Source organism: Salvelinus namaycush, chromosome 7 (genome assembly GCF_016432855.1).
Source record: "Salvelinus namaycush isolate Seneca chromosome 7, SaNama_1.0, whole genome shotgun sequence".
Taxonomy (NCBI): domain Eukaryota; kingdom Metazoa; phylum Chordata; class Actinopteri; order Salmoniformes; family Salmonidae; genus Salvelinus; species Salvelinus namaycush.
In genome coordinates, this window is record NC_052313.1 from 24,435,031 (window position 1) to 24,456,208 (window position 21,178).

The 21,178-nt window shown below is 45.2% G+C and overlaps 1 protein-coding gene across 1 annotated transcript in view; it reads left to right on the top strand.

Moving 5' to 3' along the window:
* LOC120051123 (DNA topoisomerase 2-binding protein 1-A-like) overlaps positions 1-21,178 on the top strand; it is a 34,681-nt gene that overhangs the window by 1,498 nt on the left and 12,005 nt on the right. The window contains exons 5-19 of the mRNA XM_038997798.1: positions 605-786; positions 4,905-5,098; positions 5,366-5,545; positions 9,114-9,280; positions 9,540-9,703; positions 10,229-10,485; positions 10,629-10,975; positions 11,112-11,284; positions 11,918-12,129; positions 12,360-12,682; positions 18,521-18,706; positions 18,817-18,929; positions 19,158-19,281; positions 19,467-19,631; positions 19,989-20,085. Of these exons, the coding sequence (XP_038853726.1) occupies positions 605-786; positions 4,905-5,098; positions 5,366-5,545; positions 9,114-9,280; positions 9,540-9,703; positions 10,229-10,485; positions 10,629-10,975; positions 11,112-11,284; positions 11,918-12,129; positions 12,360-12,682; positions 18,521-18,706; positions 18,817-18,929; positions 19,158-19,281; positions 19,467-19,631; positions 19,989-20,085 (2,884 nt within the window). The remainder of the gene's footprint in view (positions 1-604; positions 787-4,904; positions 5,099-5,365; positions 5,546-9,113; positions 9,281-9,539; positions 9,704-10,228; positions 10,486-10,628; positions 10,976-11,111; positions 11,285-11,917; positions 12,130-12,359; positions 12,683-18,520; positions 18,707-18,816; positions 18,930-19,157; positions 19,282-19,466; positions 19,632-19,988; positions 20,086-21,178) is intronic.

The following is a 21,178-nucleotide window of genomic DNA, read 5'->3' on the forward strand; positions in this document are numbered from 1 at the left end:
CCTTACAGGGGAGCTCTTGAAAATAGAACCGCCTCCCGAGTGGCGCAAGGTACTGCATTGCAGTGCTAGCTGTGCCACTAGAGATACTGGGTTCGAGTCCAGGCTCTGTCGCAGACAGCCGCTACTGGGGGACCCATGGGGCGGCGCACAATTGGCCCAGCATCGTCCGGGTTAGGGGAGGGTTTGGCCGGGCACAGTATACGCTGACACGGTCGGTAGGTGTACGGTGTTTCCTCCGACACATTGGTGCAGCTGGCTTCTGGGTTAAGTGGGCATTGTGTCAAGAAACAGTGCGGCTTGGTTGGGTTGTGTTTCGGAGGACGCACGGCTCTCGAACTTCACCTCTCCCGAGTCCGTACGGGAGTTGCAGCGATGAGACAAGACTGTAACTACCAATTGGATACCCCTAAATTGGGGAGAAGGGGGGGGGTGAAAATAGAAACAAAGCGTAATTTTACCCTGAGCAGTGCGAGCCTCTTGCGGGGCTGTGCTGCTTAGGTCCAGGTTATATTGAAATGAATGGGAGCATCTCACGCCCAGAAAATGTTATGCATCCAATGTAGCAGGCCTGTTAGTGACTGTGTGTCTGTCTCTGTACCTCCAGGCTGACGTGATGGATCTGGTACAGCTGATGGGAGGGCGGGTCTATCGGGACCTTAACGTGTCTGTCACTCACCTGGTTGCTGGGGAGGTGGGCAGCAAGAAGTACCTGGTGGCCGCCAGCATGGAGAAGCCCATCTTGCTGCCCTCTTGGGTCAAAACCTGCTGGGAGAAATCACAGGACAGGTAATAGGGATTTTTATGCCTTTCTCATTTTGACAGAGACATTAATGAAAAGCTATGTCTGTAATCAACCAAAGATATAGCAAGTATGTTAAAAGTGTACACCTAGTTTCAAATTGAATTAGTCATATGTACGGGACACATGCTATACACGTCCAACAAAATGCTTACTTGCAGGTTCCTTCTCGACAATGCAACAACGAAAAGAAACAATAAAATATAAGAATACTAACAAAGTAAATGGTTCAGTAAAATACACTGAACAAAAATATAAGCTCAACATGTAAACTGTTGATCCCATGTTTCATGGGCTGAAATAAAAGATCTCAGAAATTTTCCATAGACAAAAAGCTTATTTTTTTGTACATTTTGTGCACAAATTAGTTTACATCCCTGTTAGTGACCATTTCTCATTTGCCAAGTTAATTAATCCACCTGACAAGCAAGAAGCTGATTAAACGGCATGATCATTGTGCTGGGGACAATAAAAGGCTACTCTAAAATGTGCAGTTTTGTCACACAACACCATGCCACAGATGTCTCAAGTTCTGAGGGAGCGTGCGTTTGGCATGCTGACTGCAGGGATGTCCAGAAAATGTCAGAAAATGTTATGTTAATTTCTTTTCCATAAGCCGGCTCCAGTGTTGTTTTCGAGAATTTGGCAACAGCTCCAACAGTCCAACCGGCCTCACAACCGCAGACCACGTGTAACTGCACCAGCCCAGGACCTCTACATCCATATTCTTCATCTGAGGGATCATCTGAGACAAGACACCCGGAAAGCTGATGAAACTAAGTTTGCACAACCAAAGAATTTCTGCACAAACTGTCAAAGTGCCTCAGGGAAGCTAATCTGCTTGCTCGTCGTCCTCACCAGGGTCTTGACCTGACTGCAGTTTGGTGTCGTAACCGACTTCAGTTGGCAAATGCTCACCTTCGATGACCACTGGCGCAGTATGATCTTCACAAATTAATCCCGGGTTTCAACTGTACCGAACAGATGGCAGCGTCATGGGTGAGCTGTTTGCTGATGTCAACGTTGTGAACAGAGTTCCTTATGTTGGCTGTGGCGTTATGGTATGGGCAGGCATAAGCTATGGACAACGAAGACAACTGCATTTTATTGATGGCAATTTGAATGCACTGAGATTCCATGACAAGATCTTGAGGCCCATTGTCTTGCCATTCATCGGCCAGCATCACCTCATGGTTAAGCGTGATGTACGGCTCCATGTCGCAAGAATCTGTGCATAATTCCTGGAAGCTGAAATGTCCCAGTTCTTCCATGGCCTGTATACTCACCAGAAATGTAGTATATTCACTAGAAATGTCACCCTCTGGATTGACGTGTACGACGGGGTGTTCCAGTTCCCGGCAAAATCTAGCAACTTCGCACAGCCATTGAAGACGAGTGGGACAACATTCCACAGGCCACAATCAACTGCCTGATTAACTCTATGCGAAGGAGATGTGTCGTGCTGCATGAGGCAAATGGTGGTCACACCAGATACTGACTGGTTTTCTGATCCACGCCCCTACTTTTTTTTTTTTTTTGGTGTTTTGACCAACCGATGCATATCTGTATTAACAGTCATCTGAAATCTGGCTCTAATGAACTTTTCTGTTGATTGGGTGGCAAGTTTTTAAATTGTGCAGTATTTAGCAATTATAATAGTCCGGTAGCAGCAGTTGTGTGTGCGTGCAGAGAATCAGAGCAGGTGGTCAGTTCAAGTGTTCAGCAGTCTGATGGCTTGTAGATACGAACAGGCTCAGAGAGAGTTTCTATCAGACGTCATGCTCCGATACCGTCTGCCCGACCGTAAGGGAGTGAACAGCTTGTGGCTGGAGTGTGTGGGGTCCTTGATTATGCTGCAGGCCTTCCTCAGGCACTGTGGTGTCATCAACAGGGGGCCCCTGTGTTAAGAGTCAGTTTGGAGGAGGTGTTGTTGCCAATCCTCACAGCTTGTGGTCTGCCTGCCAGGAATTCCAGGATCCAATTGCAGAGGGTGGTGTCCAGACCCAGGGCTCTGAGCTTGGTGTCGAGCTTCAGGGGAACAATGGCATTGAATGCTGAACTGTAGGTATTCCTCTTGTCCAGATGTGTTACGGCTGTGTGAATAGCTATGGAAATGGCATCTTCCGTGGAGCGGTAAGCAAAATTGGAGTGGGTCCTGTGTTCCTGGCCTTGATGTGAGCCATTCCCAACTTCTCAAAGCACTTCATGATGACTGGGGTGAGTGAGACGGGGCGATAGTCATTTGGGCATGTGACATTGTTTTTCTTTGGCTCTGGGACAATGGTGGTCTCCTTGAAGCAGGTGGGAACTACAGCCTGGCACAGGGACAGGTTGAAGATGTCAGAGAAGACACCCGCCAACTGGTTAGCACACACTCTGAAGACGCGGCCAGGGATGACATCTGGGTCGGCGACTTTGAGTATTCACTCTTTTGAGAGTTTTCCTCACATCAGCCTCAGAGAGAAAGCACTTGGTCGTCCGGAACAGCGAGAGACTTCTAGGATGGCTCGGTATTGTCTGCCTCGAAGCAGCAATAGAATGTGTTAAGCTCGTCTGGGTCGGAGGCTTTGGCGGGCAACACACACACCTGGATTTGCCTTTGTAGTCTGTGATAATCTGTAGTCCTTGCCACATGCGTCGCGAGTCAGTTGTCGTACATCAATTAAAGTTTGAGTCTGTATTGTATTTTTGCGTCCCTAATGGATTTGCGAAGCTCTTGCCTTATACGCATCACCGGGGTTCATTCTGCTGACATTGAATGCTGCAGTACGGGCTCTCAGCATGGTATGGATAACTCCTTTCATCCAGGATTTTTGATTGGGGTATGTCTGGATTGTTATTGTGGGTACATCATCAACACATTTCCTAATGAAGCCTGTGACTGATGATTTATATTCCTCAATGTTGATGGATGAGTCCTGGGTGGATGAATCTTTTAACATATTTCAATCAGTTCTCAAAACAGTCCTGCAGCATTGAGTCTGCCTCCTATTCAGCGCCTTACTATTCTCTGTATTGGTAGCTCTCCCTTGAGTTGCTGCTTGTAGACTGGGAGTAAGAACAGAGAGACGTGATCCGATTGGCCGAAGTGGGGGCCGGTGATGCCTTTGTATTCGTCACAGATGTTTGTATATACATGGTACAGCACATTGTTTCCTATTGTGGGGCAGGATATATGTTGGTGATATTTTGGAGAAGATTTGTTTTAGCGTGCTTGGTTAAAATTGCCTGCAACGGCCTCCCAGTGGCACAGCGGTCTAAGGCACTGCATCGCCACAACAGCCTGGAGTTCGATCCCAGGGATTGGACTTTAGCCATCGGGATACTAGGAAGAAGAGACCGTGTAGTCCGTCTTTTCAGCCTAGCTTGGAGTCCCATTTCCTCCTTTGTTGCCTTCAGTCATCTTGGTCAGCAGCAACCGGTAAGCCCGCTGTGCGTGGAACGAAAGAGTGAATGTAGTATTCCAGGTCTAGGAGGCTGAGAAGTGTGTACCTTCAGAATCATGATCCAGAAGTGTTTCAGTCATAGGACGTTATTGCGCGATCATTCTGAGCAAACAAAATAATAATTAACGCATTTTTTTTTTAAAGCCATAAAAAAAAAAAGCTAAGTCGAGCAGGGACCGGCAAGACGCGCGACCTCAGCACCTCCATCTCATCGTATTTACTAGATGCTCCATGTAGCTGCACTTGTATTTCACTTGCATACATTTAAGGTGCAATATTCAGAAATCACTCTGCCATTTCCTGGTTGCTAAAATAGTGTTTGACAAAACAAGCAATACATGGTGTAGAACAAGCAATGCATTACCATCTGATCCGCTGTGAAATATAATTTCGGTTACCAAAAATATTGTATTTTCAGCTGATTGAAGCTTGTGTACAAAACTGCAAGTAAAAGATGCAAAAACGAAACTTAAGAACAGAAAGCATAGAAATGGCTCACAAGAACAGACCTACCGCTTCTTAGACTTGCTTTCACTCAAAATGACAGATCTATAACTCGCTTTTCCATGTGAATTTGGTGGGGTCACTCAAAAAGTTACGTATTGCAGCTTTAAACCGATCTACTCATCTCCCTGTCCCGGTCTCTCTCTTCCCCTCAGCCTGTTCAGATACACTGACCTGCCCATAGAGGACTACTTGTGCCCTGTGCTCTGTGGCTGCACCGTCTGTGTCACAGGCCTCTCAACGGTGGAGCGTAAGAAGGTGCAGAGGCTCTGCCAGCTGCACGGGGCCAGCTACACCGGACAGCTCAAGATGAACGAGTGCACCCACCTCATCGTCAGCGAGCCCTCGGGTAGGTCGAACTTACCTTTTATTGTTCAACTTAGTTAGGTTCAGAATCAGTTCAGCACACATTACAAATAAATTAAGAAGGGATAAATCCTGCTTCAGCCACTCAGATATCTTTTCCTTCATAATCACAAGGACAGACATGCTTCAGCCCTGTCTTTCTGATGTCCTTTCATATAATAACAGCTTTAGGTCGTAGAGTTCCTGAGTCTCCTACTGCTACCCGGGTTCCGTCACTTTCACTGATCCCTCTCTTTGTCTGTGCCTGCAGGTCAGAAGTATGAGTGTGCGCAGAAGTGGAATGTCTTCTGTGTGTCTCTGCACTGGCTGTTTGACAGCATCGAGAAGGGCTTCTGCCAGGATGAGAGTCGCTACACGGTGGAGCGAGGGGATCAGAAAGACAGCAAACCCCACACCTCTACTCCGACCGGGACCAGCAAGAAGAAAGAGGGTGAGGCGCCAAGCTTAACATTTATTTTTACCATTTTTTATTTCAGAATTTTATGACTGATTATTCAATAGTAAGGATGTGCGTTTTTATTTGACTATCTAAATGGATGTTGGTATTCGATTTCTTGAGAATACATTTTTGCTAAACTAAATCAATATAAGCCTATTTTAACAATGAAAAGGCTTTTTCTAAATTACATTTAAAATATCAGTGTGGCATTCTTACATCCAAGGATATACCATGACATTTCAAATGATTAATTTAATAAAACAATGTAGTTATGACGTGCACGGTGCGCCCCATGAAAAGACCAGTAGCCCAACAGTTTGAGTTTTATTTTGACAGGGACGGTGCACATTAATCAACGTTGCAGTAAAAGTGACGGTTTTATTTAAATCAATAACAATACAGACAAACAATAAGCAGTGAGCACATGCAGAGCAACATGGGACAAGTAGCACGCAGACCGAGCAATAGCCCAAAAATCAACAAAACAGAATACATAAAAGCAACACTGTTTCAACACCTCACTTGCGACAGACATGGAAAGTGGTAGCCTTCGTGTGTAGCGTGTTTGGCCAATCAAAGCGGCAAAGAGGCTCAATGTGTAGCAAATGGAGTGAGCTCACTAATGCAATGCAACGTGGAATGAGATGACATAATTAAAAGTTAGTGAAATGAGAAGGAGCAGGATACAACGAGCACCCACAGGTGGGCTGTTTTATCTGAATGGGGTTGGGGAGAAAGCGCAGCATGTGTCCTCAATTAGCCTAGCTTGCTATAGCTGTCTAGCTTCTCTGGGCTACTCCCGAGGGGCTCAGCGGTCTAAGGCACTACATCGCAGTGCTAGAGGCGTCACTACAGACGCGGGTTCGATCCCGGGCTGTATCACAAACGGCCGTGATCGGGAGTCCCATAGTGCGCCGCACAATTGGCCCAGTGTCGTCCGGGTTAAGGGAGGGTTTGGCCCGGGGGGGCTTTACAAGTAGGCCGTCATTGTAAATAATAATTTATTAACTGACTTGCCTAGTTAAATAAAGATTAAATAAATATACTCCAGTAAAGACGGGAACTGTTAAATGGGATGATGAATACCATTGTGGCTGCTACAAGTTAGCTAGTCTTGGCTGTAGCCGAGTTGCCTTTGCATCTCTCTCGCCCTCTGTCTGCTCGCTACACACACGTCCTCCGCAGCTGCAGCAATAGAGAACGGTGTGAATATGGCAAGTGTCCAGTGTTCAATAGAGCGCCAGCATCTCTCCCTCGCGCCGCAGAGCTCAGGTTAAAAACGTAGCTACGTTAAAAAATAAATATATTTTCGTTATCTGACAAATTCACGATACTGTTAGAATAGTCAAATTATTTCAAATCCCTATTCAATAGATCTGTATTGACCTTGAAGGGCAATTGTCGTGTAGCGTAAGAATACACATGCATACATTAACTCATTAACTAAAAAAAGAAGCGTCCCTTTTTCAGGACCCTGTCTTTATAAGATAATTCTTAAAAATCCAATTAACTTCACAGATCTTCATTGTAAAGGGTTTAAACACTGTTTACCATGCTTGTTCAATGAACCATAAACAATTAATGAACATGCAATGAGCCTGAATCTCAATCCCATTAAGCACATCTGGGACCTGTTGGATTGGAGGGCTAGGGCCATTCCCCCCCAGAAATGTCTGGGAATTTGCAGGTGCCTTGGTGGAAGAGTGGGGTAACATCTCACAGCAAGAACTGGCAAATCTGGTGCAGTCCACGAGGAGGAGATGCACTGCCGTACTTAATGCAGCTGGTGGCCACACCAGATACTGACTGTTACTTTTGATTTTGACCCCCCCTTTGTTCATGGACACATTATTCCATTTCTGTTAGTCACATGTCTGTGGAACTTGTTCAGTTTGTCTCAGTTCTTTAATCTTATGTTCATACAAATATTTACACATGTTAAGTTTGCTGAAAATAAACGCAGTTGACAGTGAGAGGACATTTCTTTTTTTGCTGAGTTTACATACATACAATGGCAAGAAAAAGTATGTGAACCCTTTGGAAATACCTGGATTTCTGCATAAATTGGTCATTAAATTGGATCTGATCTTCATCTAGGTCACAAAAATAGACAGTCTGCTTCAACTAATAAAACACAAACAGTTATACGTTTGTGCCAATTTGATTTTCATGTCTTTATTGAACACACCATGTAAACATTCACAGTGCAGGGTGGAAGAAGTATGTGAACCCTTGGATTTAATAACTGGTTGACCCTCCTTTAGCAGCAATAACCTCAACCAAATGTTTTCTGTAGTTGTGTATCAGACCTGCACAACAGTCAGGAGGAATTTTGGACCAGTCCTCTTTACAAAACTGTTTCAGTTCAGCAATATTCTTGGGATGTCTGGTGTGAACTGCTCTTGAGGTCATGCCACAGCATCTCAATCGGGTTGAGGTCAGGACTCTGACTGGGCCACTCCAGAAGGCGTATTTTCTTCTGTGTAAATCACCCAACTTCTGTTGAGCTTCATTTGGCAGACAGACAGCCTAACATTCTCCTGCAAAATGTTTTGATAAATAATTTTTCCATCGATCGCAAGCTGTCCAAGCCCTAAGGCAGCAAAGCAGCCCCAAACCATGATGCTCCCTCCACCATACTTTACAGTTGGAATGAGGTTTTGATGTTGGTGTGCTGTGCTTTTATTTTCTCCACACATAGTGGTGTGTGTTCCTTACAAACAACTCAACTTTAGTTTAATCTGTCCACAGAATATTTTTCCAGTAGCGTTGTGGAAACATCCAGGTGCTTTTTTTGGACAGCAGTGGCTTCTGTGGTTGTCCTCCCATGAACACCTTGTTTTACGTATCGTAGACTCGTCAACAAAGATGTAACCATGTGCCAGAGATTTCTGTAAGTCTTTTGCTGACACTCTAGGATTCTTCTTAACCTCATTGAGCATTTTGCGTTGTGCTCTTGCAGCCATCTTTGCAGGACGGCCACTCCTAAGGAGAGTAGCAACAGTCCTGAAATGATAAACATCAAGGCTTTTAGATACTTTTGTAACCCTTTATGCAAGTCAACAATTCTAAATCTTAGGTCTTCTGAGATCTTTTGTTCGATGCATTGTTCACATCAGGCAATGCTTCTTGTGAGTAGCAAACTCAAATTTTGAGGTTTTTTTTATTGGGCAAGGCAGCTCTAACCAAATTTTCCAGTCTCGTCTCATTGATTGGACTCCAGGTTAGCTGACTCAATTAGCTTTTGGAGAAGTCATTAGCCTAGGGGTTCACATAATTTCCCCAACCTACACTGTGAATGTTTAAATTATGTATTCAATATAGACAAGAAAAATACAATTTGTTTATTAGTTTATGCACACTGTCTATTGTTGTGACTTAGATCAGCTCAAATTTGATGACCAATTTATGCAGAAATCCAGGTAATTCCAAAGGCTTCACATACTTTTTCTTGCCACTGTACATAAAAACACATGCTGCAAATATCCATATTATAATGCTTCAAAGCGCTTAGAAATAGCCCCTGGTCACAATGAGGTCATTTGTTGTTTTCCTACAGAGAGTGCGTCTCTACTGGGCTTGAGCCACATTTCTGTGAACAGCAGCATGACGGTGAATGACACGGCCTTGACCAATGCCACGCTCAGCCGGCTGGACACACCAGACCCTATCGACGCTCTGGACATCACAGTCGGCCCCGCAGACGACTTGCTGGACGGCTGCAAGGTCAGTAGGAGGTCCTTTCAGCACTTCATCTTGATATGAGCCAGTCGCTGGAGATCCTATAAATCTACTCTCTATGGAGTAATCAAAGGTTACTTTCCCCACTGAGGCCTTATAGAAATGTGCTAACCAGAAGTTCAATTCCGGTCACTTACAGACATGTCATATACCTTTTGGTTCTGTATTCCTTACGTTTTTTTATTGTAAAGCCACTTTGGCTTTTAGAGAACGCAAGTTGAATTTCTGCTGTCTTCCCCTGTAGCTGTACCTGTGTGGGCTGCCAGGGATGAGGCTGGAGAAGCTGCGTCGCCTGGTCAACATGGCCGGGGGCCTGCACTTCAACCAGCCCAGCGTGGAGCTCACCCACGTGGTCATGGGAGAGACTGACCAGGAAACCAAGACCTTCCTGGCCAAAGCCACACACAGGTCAGTCAGGACCACAGAGCTGCTGTTAGATACACACAGCTGTTGCATATCCATAATGTACTACGTTTAGGTTGATAAGCTTTGTCATTTAAACCATCATTTGTTCAAGTACGGGTATCACGAGGTTGGTGGCACCTTTAATTGAGGAGGACGGGCTCGTGGTAATGGCTGGAGCCTAATCGGTGGAATGGTATCAAACGCATGGTTTCCACGTCCTCCCCTTAGCAGCCTCCACTGACGGATATAGATGCAGGAAAGCAGTCTTGGATCCAAGCACTGTAGATAGGTTTGCAAAATTCCATTAATGTGCACAAAATTCCCAGGTGTTGCAGAAATCCCAGTTGGAATATCCCTGGAATCAGGAGGGAATAAACAGGAAATCCAGAATCCACCAAACTGTATTTCTGGACAACCTGGGAATTTTGGATAATGAATTTGCAAACCAACCTGTTGTCAAGTAGGAAATAACCTATGACGGTTATCTTGTGCCTTGACGTGATCCCATCTTTCTGATCTCTCCCCCAGGCCCCATGTCGTGACGGTGCAGTGGCTGCTGGATAGCTTCTCCAGAGGCGGCCTGCTCTCCGAGGGGGACTACCACCACCCGGCTTGTCTGCCCCCCGCCTCTTCAAACGTGGCCATGCCTGCCCCCCGCACCTCCGCTTCCCGTCCCTCCTCCACCACCTCGGCTGCCCCCCTTGCCCACGAACCAGCTACCCCTCGACACAGGAAGGCCGAGGAGGACATGCTCTCTCAGTACATGGATGACGACCAGACAGTGGGTAAGGGAGGAGCTCCTCTGTGTAGCAGCTAGACCACAACTCAAAGGGGTCACAGCACGGTCACCTGCAATCCCAGGTACCATGTACCACCATCATATCCTCCTAACTTCCTCTCTTCATCTGCTATTTTTCTCCAACCCCAGTGGAGATGCCTCCACCAGCTGACAGCAGCATCCACAGGAGGCAGAGCTCTATAGCACCAGAGCCCTGGGTCTCAGCCCCAGACCAGGCTTCTACTATAGCCGAAGGTGGGGCCGGCGCTGACACCACCCTGCAGGAGGCCAGTGAGGCGGGCCTGTTTGCGGGGAAACGCTTCCTCCTGGTGGGCTTTGGGGCTGAGGCGGAGGCCCAGCTCTCCATGCTGGTGACGGAGAACTGTGGGAAGGTCCTGGTGGGGCGCATGCGGGCCGTGGCTGACTACGCTGTGGTGCCCCTGCTGGGCTGCGAGGTGGAGGCCACTGTGGACGAGGTGGCCACTGATACCTGGCTGGTAAGAGAGGGAATTTTGACAAACATTCTGGCTCCATGTTTTTGATGTCTTTGGTGTGGGTGGGCTCTTCAGGCCAAGTGTGGGATTCTTCATTAACCCATATTGTGTGCTTTTTAATCAATGTGTCTTTGTGTAGGCTATGTGTGTGGAGCAGCAGTGTGTGTTAGAGCTGGGCTCCCACCCCTTGTTCAGCCCTGTGTCAGTGATGGAGGGCCGCTCCCCTCTCAGAGACTGTGTTCTCTCAGTCAGCCAGTTCACCGGGGCGGAGAGGGAGTCCCTGGTAGAGCTAGCCAAACACCTGGGAGCCAGGTAACCACCTAACCACCACACACACACACGAGGAAGGACACAGTTTGCTCTTGTAGTATACAGGTTGCACAGTAGGTAAATGGCACCAGCTGAAGTTAAAAATAATCAAAGATTATCAAAGCTACAGTTCGTAAAGTACAGCGGTTGCTAAGATGAAGGGCCACATGTTCATATGGACAGAGTATGTTCCAGCGTTCTGTTATATTTAGTGTTTGAATGGTTTGTTTTTAAGAGATAATTGTGATATAATGGACACACTTACATCAAAGGACTGCACATTTTCATATGGGCCGTAGGCGGATCCAACCTTTCCAATGAGACCTTAGGGAACTCCTAAGTCAATACTTGATGAAGACACCATTAGCAGCAAATACAGCTGCAAATCTTTTCAGATAAATGCTTTGTTGTTTTTTTTGACATTCTAATGTTAGTTATGCATCATACTCAGTCACACACACACACTGGATATACTAGTCCCTTGTTACAAACAGACATGGATTGCGCTGAGAACAAAATAACCTGTGGCTTATGCGTCAAACTGAAAGCCTGCAACAAGAACCTTTGTGGCGTATTTGAGTAGTTTCTCTTGTCTTACTACCTTCTCTCCTTTCCATCTATCCATCCTCCGGACAGTGTCCAGGACTACTTTGTGCGCATGGCCAATCAGAGGAGGGGCATGCTGGCTAGTACCCACCTGGTTCTGCAGAGCCCTGAGGGCACCAAGTACCAGGCGGCCGAAAAGTGGGGGCTGCCCGCCGTCACCCTGCGCTGGGTGCTGGAGTCTGCCAGGACGGGCCGGAAGGCAGAAGAGGGGCGATACCTGGTGGACTTGCCCCGTTCTCCAGGTCAGTCTGCCTCGCAATCATAGACACTTCTTGGATTTTAATTTAATGCCAGCATCAGTGGGGTGATGAATTACGTTTTTGCAACCGTTTTAGTAACTTCTGGGCCAGTGAAAGCTTAGCATTTCATTTATTGAGAGGGGATGAGTTTTGCACAAACAGTTTATTCTCTGCTGTATGTGATAGATCTCACCTTCATCTGAATCAGTGTATGTATTCCCTCTGTTCCCCAGAGAGAGAAGAGGAGAGTTTTGTGGGCGGTTCGCAGAAGCAATCCATGCCCCCTCCCCCAGCCCGTAACAAGTCCCCAGAGATTCCCCTGCTGGGTCCCCAGAGCGGGGCGGCCGTCACCCCCCTGGACACGCGCCGTTTCCAGAGTAAGGTGTTCCGCTCCGTGCTGGACCAGGGCCAGCTAGACAAGGACTGTACCACCCCGGGAGGTCAAGAGGGGGACAGGAAAGCAGGGGGGCAGAAAGAATCCCCAGCGCTGCCGTTGGACACCCCCTCCCGCTTCCTCTGCCGAGACCAGCTCTTCAGACCCACCTTCAATGTCAAGGTAAGATTCACTTGTCTCTATAGTATACAACATTTTAAGAATACCTGCTCTTTCCATGACAGAATGACCAGGTGAAAGCTATCATCACGTATTGATGTCACTTGTTAAATCCACTTCAGCAGTGTAGATGAAGGGGAGGGGATGGGTTAAAGAAGGATTTTTAAGCCTTGATACAATTGAGACATGGATTGTGTATGTGTGCCATTCAGAGGGGGAATGGGCAAGACAAAAAATGTAAGTGCCTTTTGAACAGCAGGTATGGTAGTAGGTGCTAGGTGCGCTGGTTTGTGTCAAGAACTGCCACGCTGCTGGGTTTTTCATGCTCAACAGTTTACCGTGTGTATCAAGAACGGTCCACCACCACAGGACATCCAGCCAACTTGACACAACCTTGGGAAGCATTGGAGTCAACATGGGCCAGCATCCCTGTGGAACACTTTCGACACCTTGTGTTGTCCATGCCCTGACGAACAGAGGCTGTTCTGAGAGGGGGGGGGGGGGGCAAGTAACTAATGTTTGGTATACTCAGTGTGCAAAAACAGTCATTGACGGAATAGTGTTGAGCATTGGGCTGTTACGGTGACCGTGTTACCGCCACACCGGCAGTCACGAGTCATGACCGCAGTCAAATTCCACCTGACTTGAGTCATAGTAACTAGGCTTCTCCAAAACTGCGCTTTGATGCCGCTGATGGCCGTTAGTACCCTACCAAACTTGCTAGCGGCCAGTCGCTAATGGCCTAATACCCAGCGCCCTTGAACGCGGCTGGAAAGCACATAGGCTGGAGAGCCTAGTGAAACGTGTTCTTATAAGCCCAATCATTGCCCAATCTTGTGTGGAAACAGAGTTTTGACTGTCTGCTTTTTAAGAGGATTCCAGCTTTCTCGTGCTGCTATATTTATTTCTCAATTCTTAAAATTAAGCACATTAATTTGATTTACAACCGGTGTATCCTACCTGGCATATTAAAAAAACTTAACCGCACATAACTTCCATTCGCTGTTCGAGTGCAGGCTACAGATGTGATATTGCCAACTGCTTTAATGATTTTCTTTCATTGGCAAGATTAGCAAACTTAGGTAAGATATGCCAGCAACAAACGCTGACACTACACATCCAAGAATATCTGACTAAATTATTAAAGACAAGCATGGTGATTTTGATTTCTGTTAAGTAAGTGTGGAAGAGGTGAAAAAAGTATTGTCTTTCAACAATGAGGAGCCACCGGGGTCTGACAACTTGGATGGAAAATTACTGAGGATAACAGTTGATGATATTGCCACTCCTATTTGCCATATCTTCAATTTAAGCCTACAAAAAAATTTGCCCTCAGGCCTAGAGAGAAGCAAAAGTTATTTGCCTACCTAAGGATAGTAAAGCCCCCTTTACTGGCTCAAATAGCTGACCAATCAGTCTTTTGGAAAAAAATAGTTTGACCAGATATAATGCTCTTTTACAGTAAACAAATTGACTTTCGGCACGCTTATAGGAAAGGACATTCAAGCACAGCACTTACACAAATGACTGATTGGCTTAGAGACGTTTATGATGAAAAGATTGGGGGGGCTGTTTTGTTAGACTTCAGTGTGGCTTTTGACATTATCGATCATTGTCTGTTGCTGGAAAAACATGTTTTGTATTTATTATGGATCCCCATTAGCTGCTGCCAAGACCCATACTCCACTACCACATACTGTTGAAGTCGGAAGTTAACATACACCTTAGCCAAATACATTTAAACTCAGTTTTTCACAATTCCTTGTCTTAGGTCAGTTAGGATCACCACTTTATTTTAAGAATGTGAAATGTTAGAATAATAGTAGTGAATGATTTATTTAAGCTTTTATTTCTTTCATCACATTCCCAGTGGGTCAGAAGTTTACATACACTCAATTAGTATTTGGTAGCATTGCCTTTAAATTGTTTAACTTGGGTCAAACGTTTCGTTTAGCCTTCCACAAGCATCCCACAATAAGTTGGGTGAACTCCTTGTTCGCACACGCTTTTTCAGTTCTGCCCACAAATTTTCTACAGGATTGAGGTCAGGGCTTTGTGATGGCCACACTACAACTTTGGAAGTATGCTTGGAGTCATTTCCCATTTGGAAGACTCATTTGTGACCAAGCTTTAACTTCCTAACTGATGTTTTGAGATGTTGCTTCAATATATCCACATCATTTTCCGTCCTCATGATGCCATCTATTTTGTGAAGTGCACCAGTACCTCCTGCAGCAAAGCACCCCCATAACATGATGCTGCCACCCCCATGCTTCACGGTTGGGATGTTGTTCTTCAGCTTGTAGGCCCCCTTTTTCCTCCAAACATAATGGTCATTAGGGCCAAACAGTTCTATTTTTGTTTCATCAGACCAGAGGACATTTCTCCAAAAAGTATGGTCTTTGTCCCTATGTGCAGTTGCAAACCGTAGTCTGGCTTTTTTATGGCGGTTTTGGAGCAGTGGCTTCTTCCTTGCTGAGCTGCCTTTCCGGTTATGTCGATATAGGACTCGTTTTACTGTGGATATAGATACTTTTGTACCTGTTTCCTCCAGCATCTTCACAAGGTCCTTTGCTGTTCTGGGATTGATTTGCACTTTTCGCACCAAAGTACGTTCATCTCTAGGAGACAGAACGCGTCTCCTTCCTGAGCGGTATCACGGTTGCGTAGTCCCATGGTGTTTATACTTGCGTAATATTGTTTGTGCAGATGAACGTGGTTCCTTCAGGCGTTTGGAAATTGCTCCCAAGGATGAACCAGACTTGTGGAGGTCTACAATTTCTTTCCTGAGGTTTTCTGGGATTTTCCCATGATGTCAAGTAAAGAGGCACTGAGTTTGAAGGTAGGCCTTGCAATACGTCCACAGGTACACCTCCAATTGACTCAAATGATGTCAATTAGCCTATCAGAAGCTTCAAAAGCTATGACATAATTGTCGGGAATATTCCAAGCTGTTTAAAAGCACAGTCATCTTAGTGTATGTAAACTTCTGACACACTGGAATTGTGATACAGTGAAATAATCTGTCTGTAAACAGTTGTTGGAAAAATGACTTGTCATGCACGAAGTAGATGTCCTAACTGACATGCCAAAACTATAGTTTGTTAACAAGAAATTTGTGGAGTGGTTTAAAAACAAGTTTTAATGACTGCAAACCTAAGTGTATGTAAACTTCCGACTTGAACTGTATCTACAACACAAAATCTGTGTACCTGTTGTGTGACTGTTTGTTGCTTCACAGTCCCCGCTGTTCCTGAAGGTGTATTTTTATCAGGTTTTTAAAAATCGGATTCTACTGTTTGCATCAGTTACCTGATGTGGAATAGAGTTCCATGTAGTCATGGCTCTATGTAGTACTGTGTGCCTCCCATAGTCTGTTCTAGATTTGGGGATTGTGAAGAGACCTGGTGGCATGTCTTGTGGGGTATGCATGGGTGTCCGAGCTGTTTGCCGGTAGTTCAAACAGACAGCTCGGTGCATTCAACATGTCTATACCTCTCTCAAATAGTGATGAAGTCAATCTCTCCTCCACATTAAGCCAGGAGAGATTGACATGCATATTATTGTTAGCTCTCCAACAGTCAGGTGTGCTTCCCAGTTCTGAGCCAATTGCAATTTTCCTTAGTCCCTCTTTGTGGCACCTGACCATACGACAGAACCGTAGTCCAGGTGTGACAAAACTATGGCCTGTAGAACATGCTGTCGTGTCTTTGGCAATGCCGGATTAAGTGATATGACATGCTATTCTATAAAATCCTTTCTCTGTAATTAATATTACCTGATTGAGCTAATCATGTAAATGTTATTAACTAGAAAGTCGGGGCAGCACGAAATAATATTTATAGAGCCGTTATCTTCCGAATAAACTCTTATAGACCTAGTAATATTTTACATCAATAGCAGTCAATATTAATCGTTACCTTATTCGTCTCATCTGAAAGTTGTAAATTCTTGGATATCTTCACGAACCCTAGCTAACAACTTGAATCAGCAATACAAAATTGGGTTTAATTATTTATTTACTAAATACATAACTAATCACACAGAATTACATTTACACAATGAATCATACCTTGATTACAAATTATGTCATAAAGGAAAACATCCCTAGCGGACGGAACAGATATGATAGCTGGTTATACAAAGAAAAGGGGGTTGGGTTTGAGTGAAAAGAGCGGGAGGACTGAGGAACAAAGGGAGAAGCTATCGTAAATACAGTATCTTATGCATTCTAAATTACCGCCCATTTGGAAAAGGAAAATGCAATAAATATTTACTCTGAGCTGCGCTTCAATAGGTTTGTGGTAGATGGAAGACCGTGTTGCCCAACAGTCCTTTGTCCTTTGAAGAGTGTCTCAGGTGGTGAACGGGATACGTTGTAGTGTCGTCGTTGTGTGGTAGACGGGATACTCTGTCTGTCCTCTCCTAGCCCACGTTTACAGCGGCCGCTGCTAACTTAACGGCAAGGTGGTATCACTTCTGTAGCGAATAAGAGTTCAATGTTCATACCATTCGCAACCAAAGCTCACGCTGAGGTTGGCTTCGTTCTGTAGTTATTATCTGAATCCTTCTGACATCGGACCGTCGTCCTAATGTACCCGGAACAAGAGGTTACATTTTCGTCAAGGACTTATATAGTGGAGGGAGAGAAGGGTGTGTTTCATAGTTTATAACTCATGTCTCTTCACAGGGGCGGGCCACTGATTTGAGCAGAGCTCTAATCTTATGAAAACCCAATTCTCTCATTTGGAAGCAAAAATTACATTTAATCTTTTCACATAGTTTCATTTAAATTGCATTTAAATTGCACAACAATTCCATGTGAATCTGATAACTATAATGTGTAGACTTTCCCAGATACAGTTTATTTTGTCCTGTCATCAGTCATAATGTCTCAGATGACAACCGAACTGTCATCATATTCATTAAGTACCAACGCATATTTTCAACTGGTTCTATTACCGAAATATGGTTCCTTTCCCTCCACTTGTTTGATGTTCCCAGACTTTCTATGTTTAACAAAGGCTATTCAAGAGTCCCTCAGTAGAGTCAAGGTAGAGGGAAGGGAGAAAGGTATTTATGGGGGGGGGGGGTCATAAACCTTACCCACAGGCCAACGTCATGACACTGCCTTGTTATATGTGGTAGTAGAGTAGGGGCCTGAGGGCACACACTTAATGTTGTGAATGTATTGTAATGTTTTTAAAAATATATATAAAACTGCCTTTATTTTGCTTGACCCCAGGAAGAGTAACTGCTGCCAAGGGGGATCCATAATTAATACAAAATACTAATTGGTTGATAATGTCATTGGAAACACTTATCTTCCTCTTATCTTCTTTTACTACAAAACTTAGAAACGCAGAATTTTCTCATGTTGGTGTTGCTGGATATGAAGTTGAACATTTAGAAATGCCCCTTTTTTTAAATTAACTATCAATTACCTGGAGACCGGCAGTTATTTGCATGACAATCACCGGCTGACAAAAGGTCATGACAACTACAGCCCTCGTTGAGCATTATTTAAGCATAAGGCACAAGAGGGTGTGGTATATGGCCAATATACCATGGCTAAGGGCTGTGTTCAGGCACTCCGCGATTGCGTCGTGCCTAAGAACAGCCCTTAGCCGTGTTATATTGGCCATATACCATAAATCTCTTGAGGTGCCTTATTGCTATGATAAACTGGTTACCAACGTAATTAGAGCAGTAAAAATACATGTTATCATACCCGTGGTATACGGTCTGATATACCACTGCTGTCAGCCAATCAGCATTCTGGGCTCAGTTTATAAATTGTAATAACACACCTTGAAACTATGTACTTGTATGACATTCCAGGCTGCGTTAGCGGCGTTGGACACACCAGGGGGCAGGTCACAGCAGAGTCAGAAGGTCGTGACCCCGCTGTCAGAGGTCATCGGGAGGAACCTGAAGGTGGCCCTGGCCAACAGCACCCGCAGCCACGACCCTGACCTCCAGGCCTTCACAGCCAGCCCCCAGCTCAGCAAGGAGACACACAGAGCGGTACAGAACACACCCTACAGTCTTCACAGCCAAGTTCATACACTCACAAGCCCATGTACACAGTTTCTTAAATGCCTGCGTGGCGTTTGTGTGTGCATGTGTGCCTTTAGGTGGAGGAGGAGGCTGCTGCCCTGACTGGTGTGGTGATCTGTGTGAGTAAGAAACTGAGCAAGAAGCAGAGTGAGCTCAACGGCATCGCTGCCTCACTGGGAGCTGACTTCAGGTACTCCTCTCAACTCAACAGTACATGCTCGCAACTATGTCTACAATGTTAGTAATTTCAGTCACAACACTTGCCATTAATGATGTATGTCCCTCTATAATCCAATACTGTGTGTGTGTGTGTGTGTGTGTGTGTGTGTGTGTGTGTGTGTGTGTGTGTGTGTGTGTGTGTGTGTGTGTGTGTGTGTGTGTGTGTGTGTGTGTGTGTGTGTGTGTGTGTGGAGTCCAGGTGGTCGTGTGACGACACCGTGACGCACTACATCTACCAGGGTCGTGTGGGGGACAACACGCGGGAGTACAGGGCTGTGAAGGAGAGAGGGGTGCATGTTGTGTCCCAGCACTGGCTTCAGGCGGTACGGAAGGTTTCCATTACACCCAATAAACACAAATGTACTGCATGAAGTATACGACAGGCACGCTCCATTCTTATATCAGACATAACAGTCACAAAAGTGCTGCTGTAGTTCGTCTGTGTAGTTTGTCTGTGTGGTTTTGTGTGTGTGTGCTCAATACTGACTCGTTGCTGTTGTCTGTCCAGTGTGCTGAGGATCAGAGGCACGTGTCGGAGTCTCTCTACCCGTTCACCTACAACCCCAAGATGAGCCTGAACCTCAGCCAGGTGCCTCCTGACAGTAGCCAGAGGTCTCCCCCTGCCACCCGCACCACAAAACTCGGAGACCTCACTGAGGCCCAAGAGAACAGGGTACGTTCCTTACAGAAACTGCTCACTGAAGATCTGGGGCTGTATGTATTGAGCATCTTCGCGTAGGAGTGCTGATTTAGGATCAAGCCCCCCCTCCATGTGTTTTGGAGGACGCATGGCTCTCGACCTTCGCCTTTCCCGAGTCCGTACAGGAGTTCCAGCGATGGGACAAGACTGTAACTACCAATTGGATATCACAAAAAAGGGGTAAAATGTACCCCCCCTAAAAATCATACTACTACTCTGAGATGCTTGATACTTACGGCCCCTGTATTTGTTCAATGGTTTGAGTGTCTGGAAAATGGTGCAGGGAGGCTGTCAGTTCAAAGCTTCACATCATAACCTTGTCCCCCTCAGCCTGAAGATAATGCCGTAGAAGACGCCACAAACTCCCATCACGTCAGAGAAGGAGAGACTGATCAAGAGCAGGGCCGGGACAATGCAGAGAAGAAAGGTGGGGCTCTTATACACGTAGACTTAGTTGTTCTTCTTGGTCGGACGTAATCAAAAACGTTTCAATAAAAGAACCCGTAACAAATGTGAAACGGCACAATCTGCTAGTCAAAGTAAATAAATCATGTGTTGGAACTACTGGTCAAATAGAACAGTGTAGCGAGCCTAGCACCTGGTAAATTTCGCAGTTTGCGGCAAGGGTTCAAAATCTCAGAGGATCTTTTTTTTGTACTTTGAAATGTAGAAGTTACACTTACTGTGTTAGTGTGTTGAGAAGGGAAGTGCAGCCAGCACCTTGAAGATTAATGAGGAGCTGCTTCTATCGTTAGCCTCGTAGACAAACACACTGCTAATATTCATACATATTACATAGTCCTGTACATTTAAATGTACGTTTTATATGCATCATTATATGTTGTACTTCAACACATGCGTTATTTACTTGAGGACCAGCAGTAGTTTTTTTTCTAACAAAAAACGAAAAGTTTGTCACGAAGGGTCTTGAACCCGCACTTACCGAATCCAAAAGATTCCAATTATACTACCTTAATGGAGGACGGCAACTGGCAGTGACAGCAGAGATAGAAGAGGAAGTGAGACGTTCCACTCTCATTTTTCCTGGTTCATGTACAGTCAACGAACTAAGCAGACCAGACACAGCTGCTATCGCATTGGTGTCTTTGGGAGAGCCACCCCTTAAGCAGACCGGAACTGGGACCATTTTAAAACAGCCTGAGTAAGACATTAATTTATCCACCATCTTTTGTGACAGTAATGGAGGGTAAATTAGAGCTATTTGACAAAGACCGTGAGCCTCTTATTTCACTTAACAATAAATTAGTATAAAACTTACATTTTGTATAATTGTCCTCTATCTTTTTCTTTAACAGCACATGGACGTGTGTGAAACAGAGAGGCAAAAACAATGAATTTTGTTCATTAGCTGTTTTCTAAAAGGTTTATACCGGTAGTTTCAGCAAGAGTTAATTAGTCTGGACCCGGAACGTTTCAATTCAATGCACTTGAGCTATGGCACAGCAGGGCAGACCGGTGGATCATCAGTGTATCAGTGGGTGATTTTTTATTTATTTATT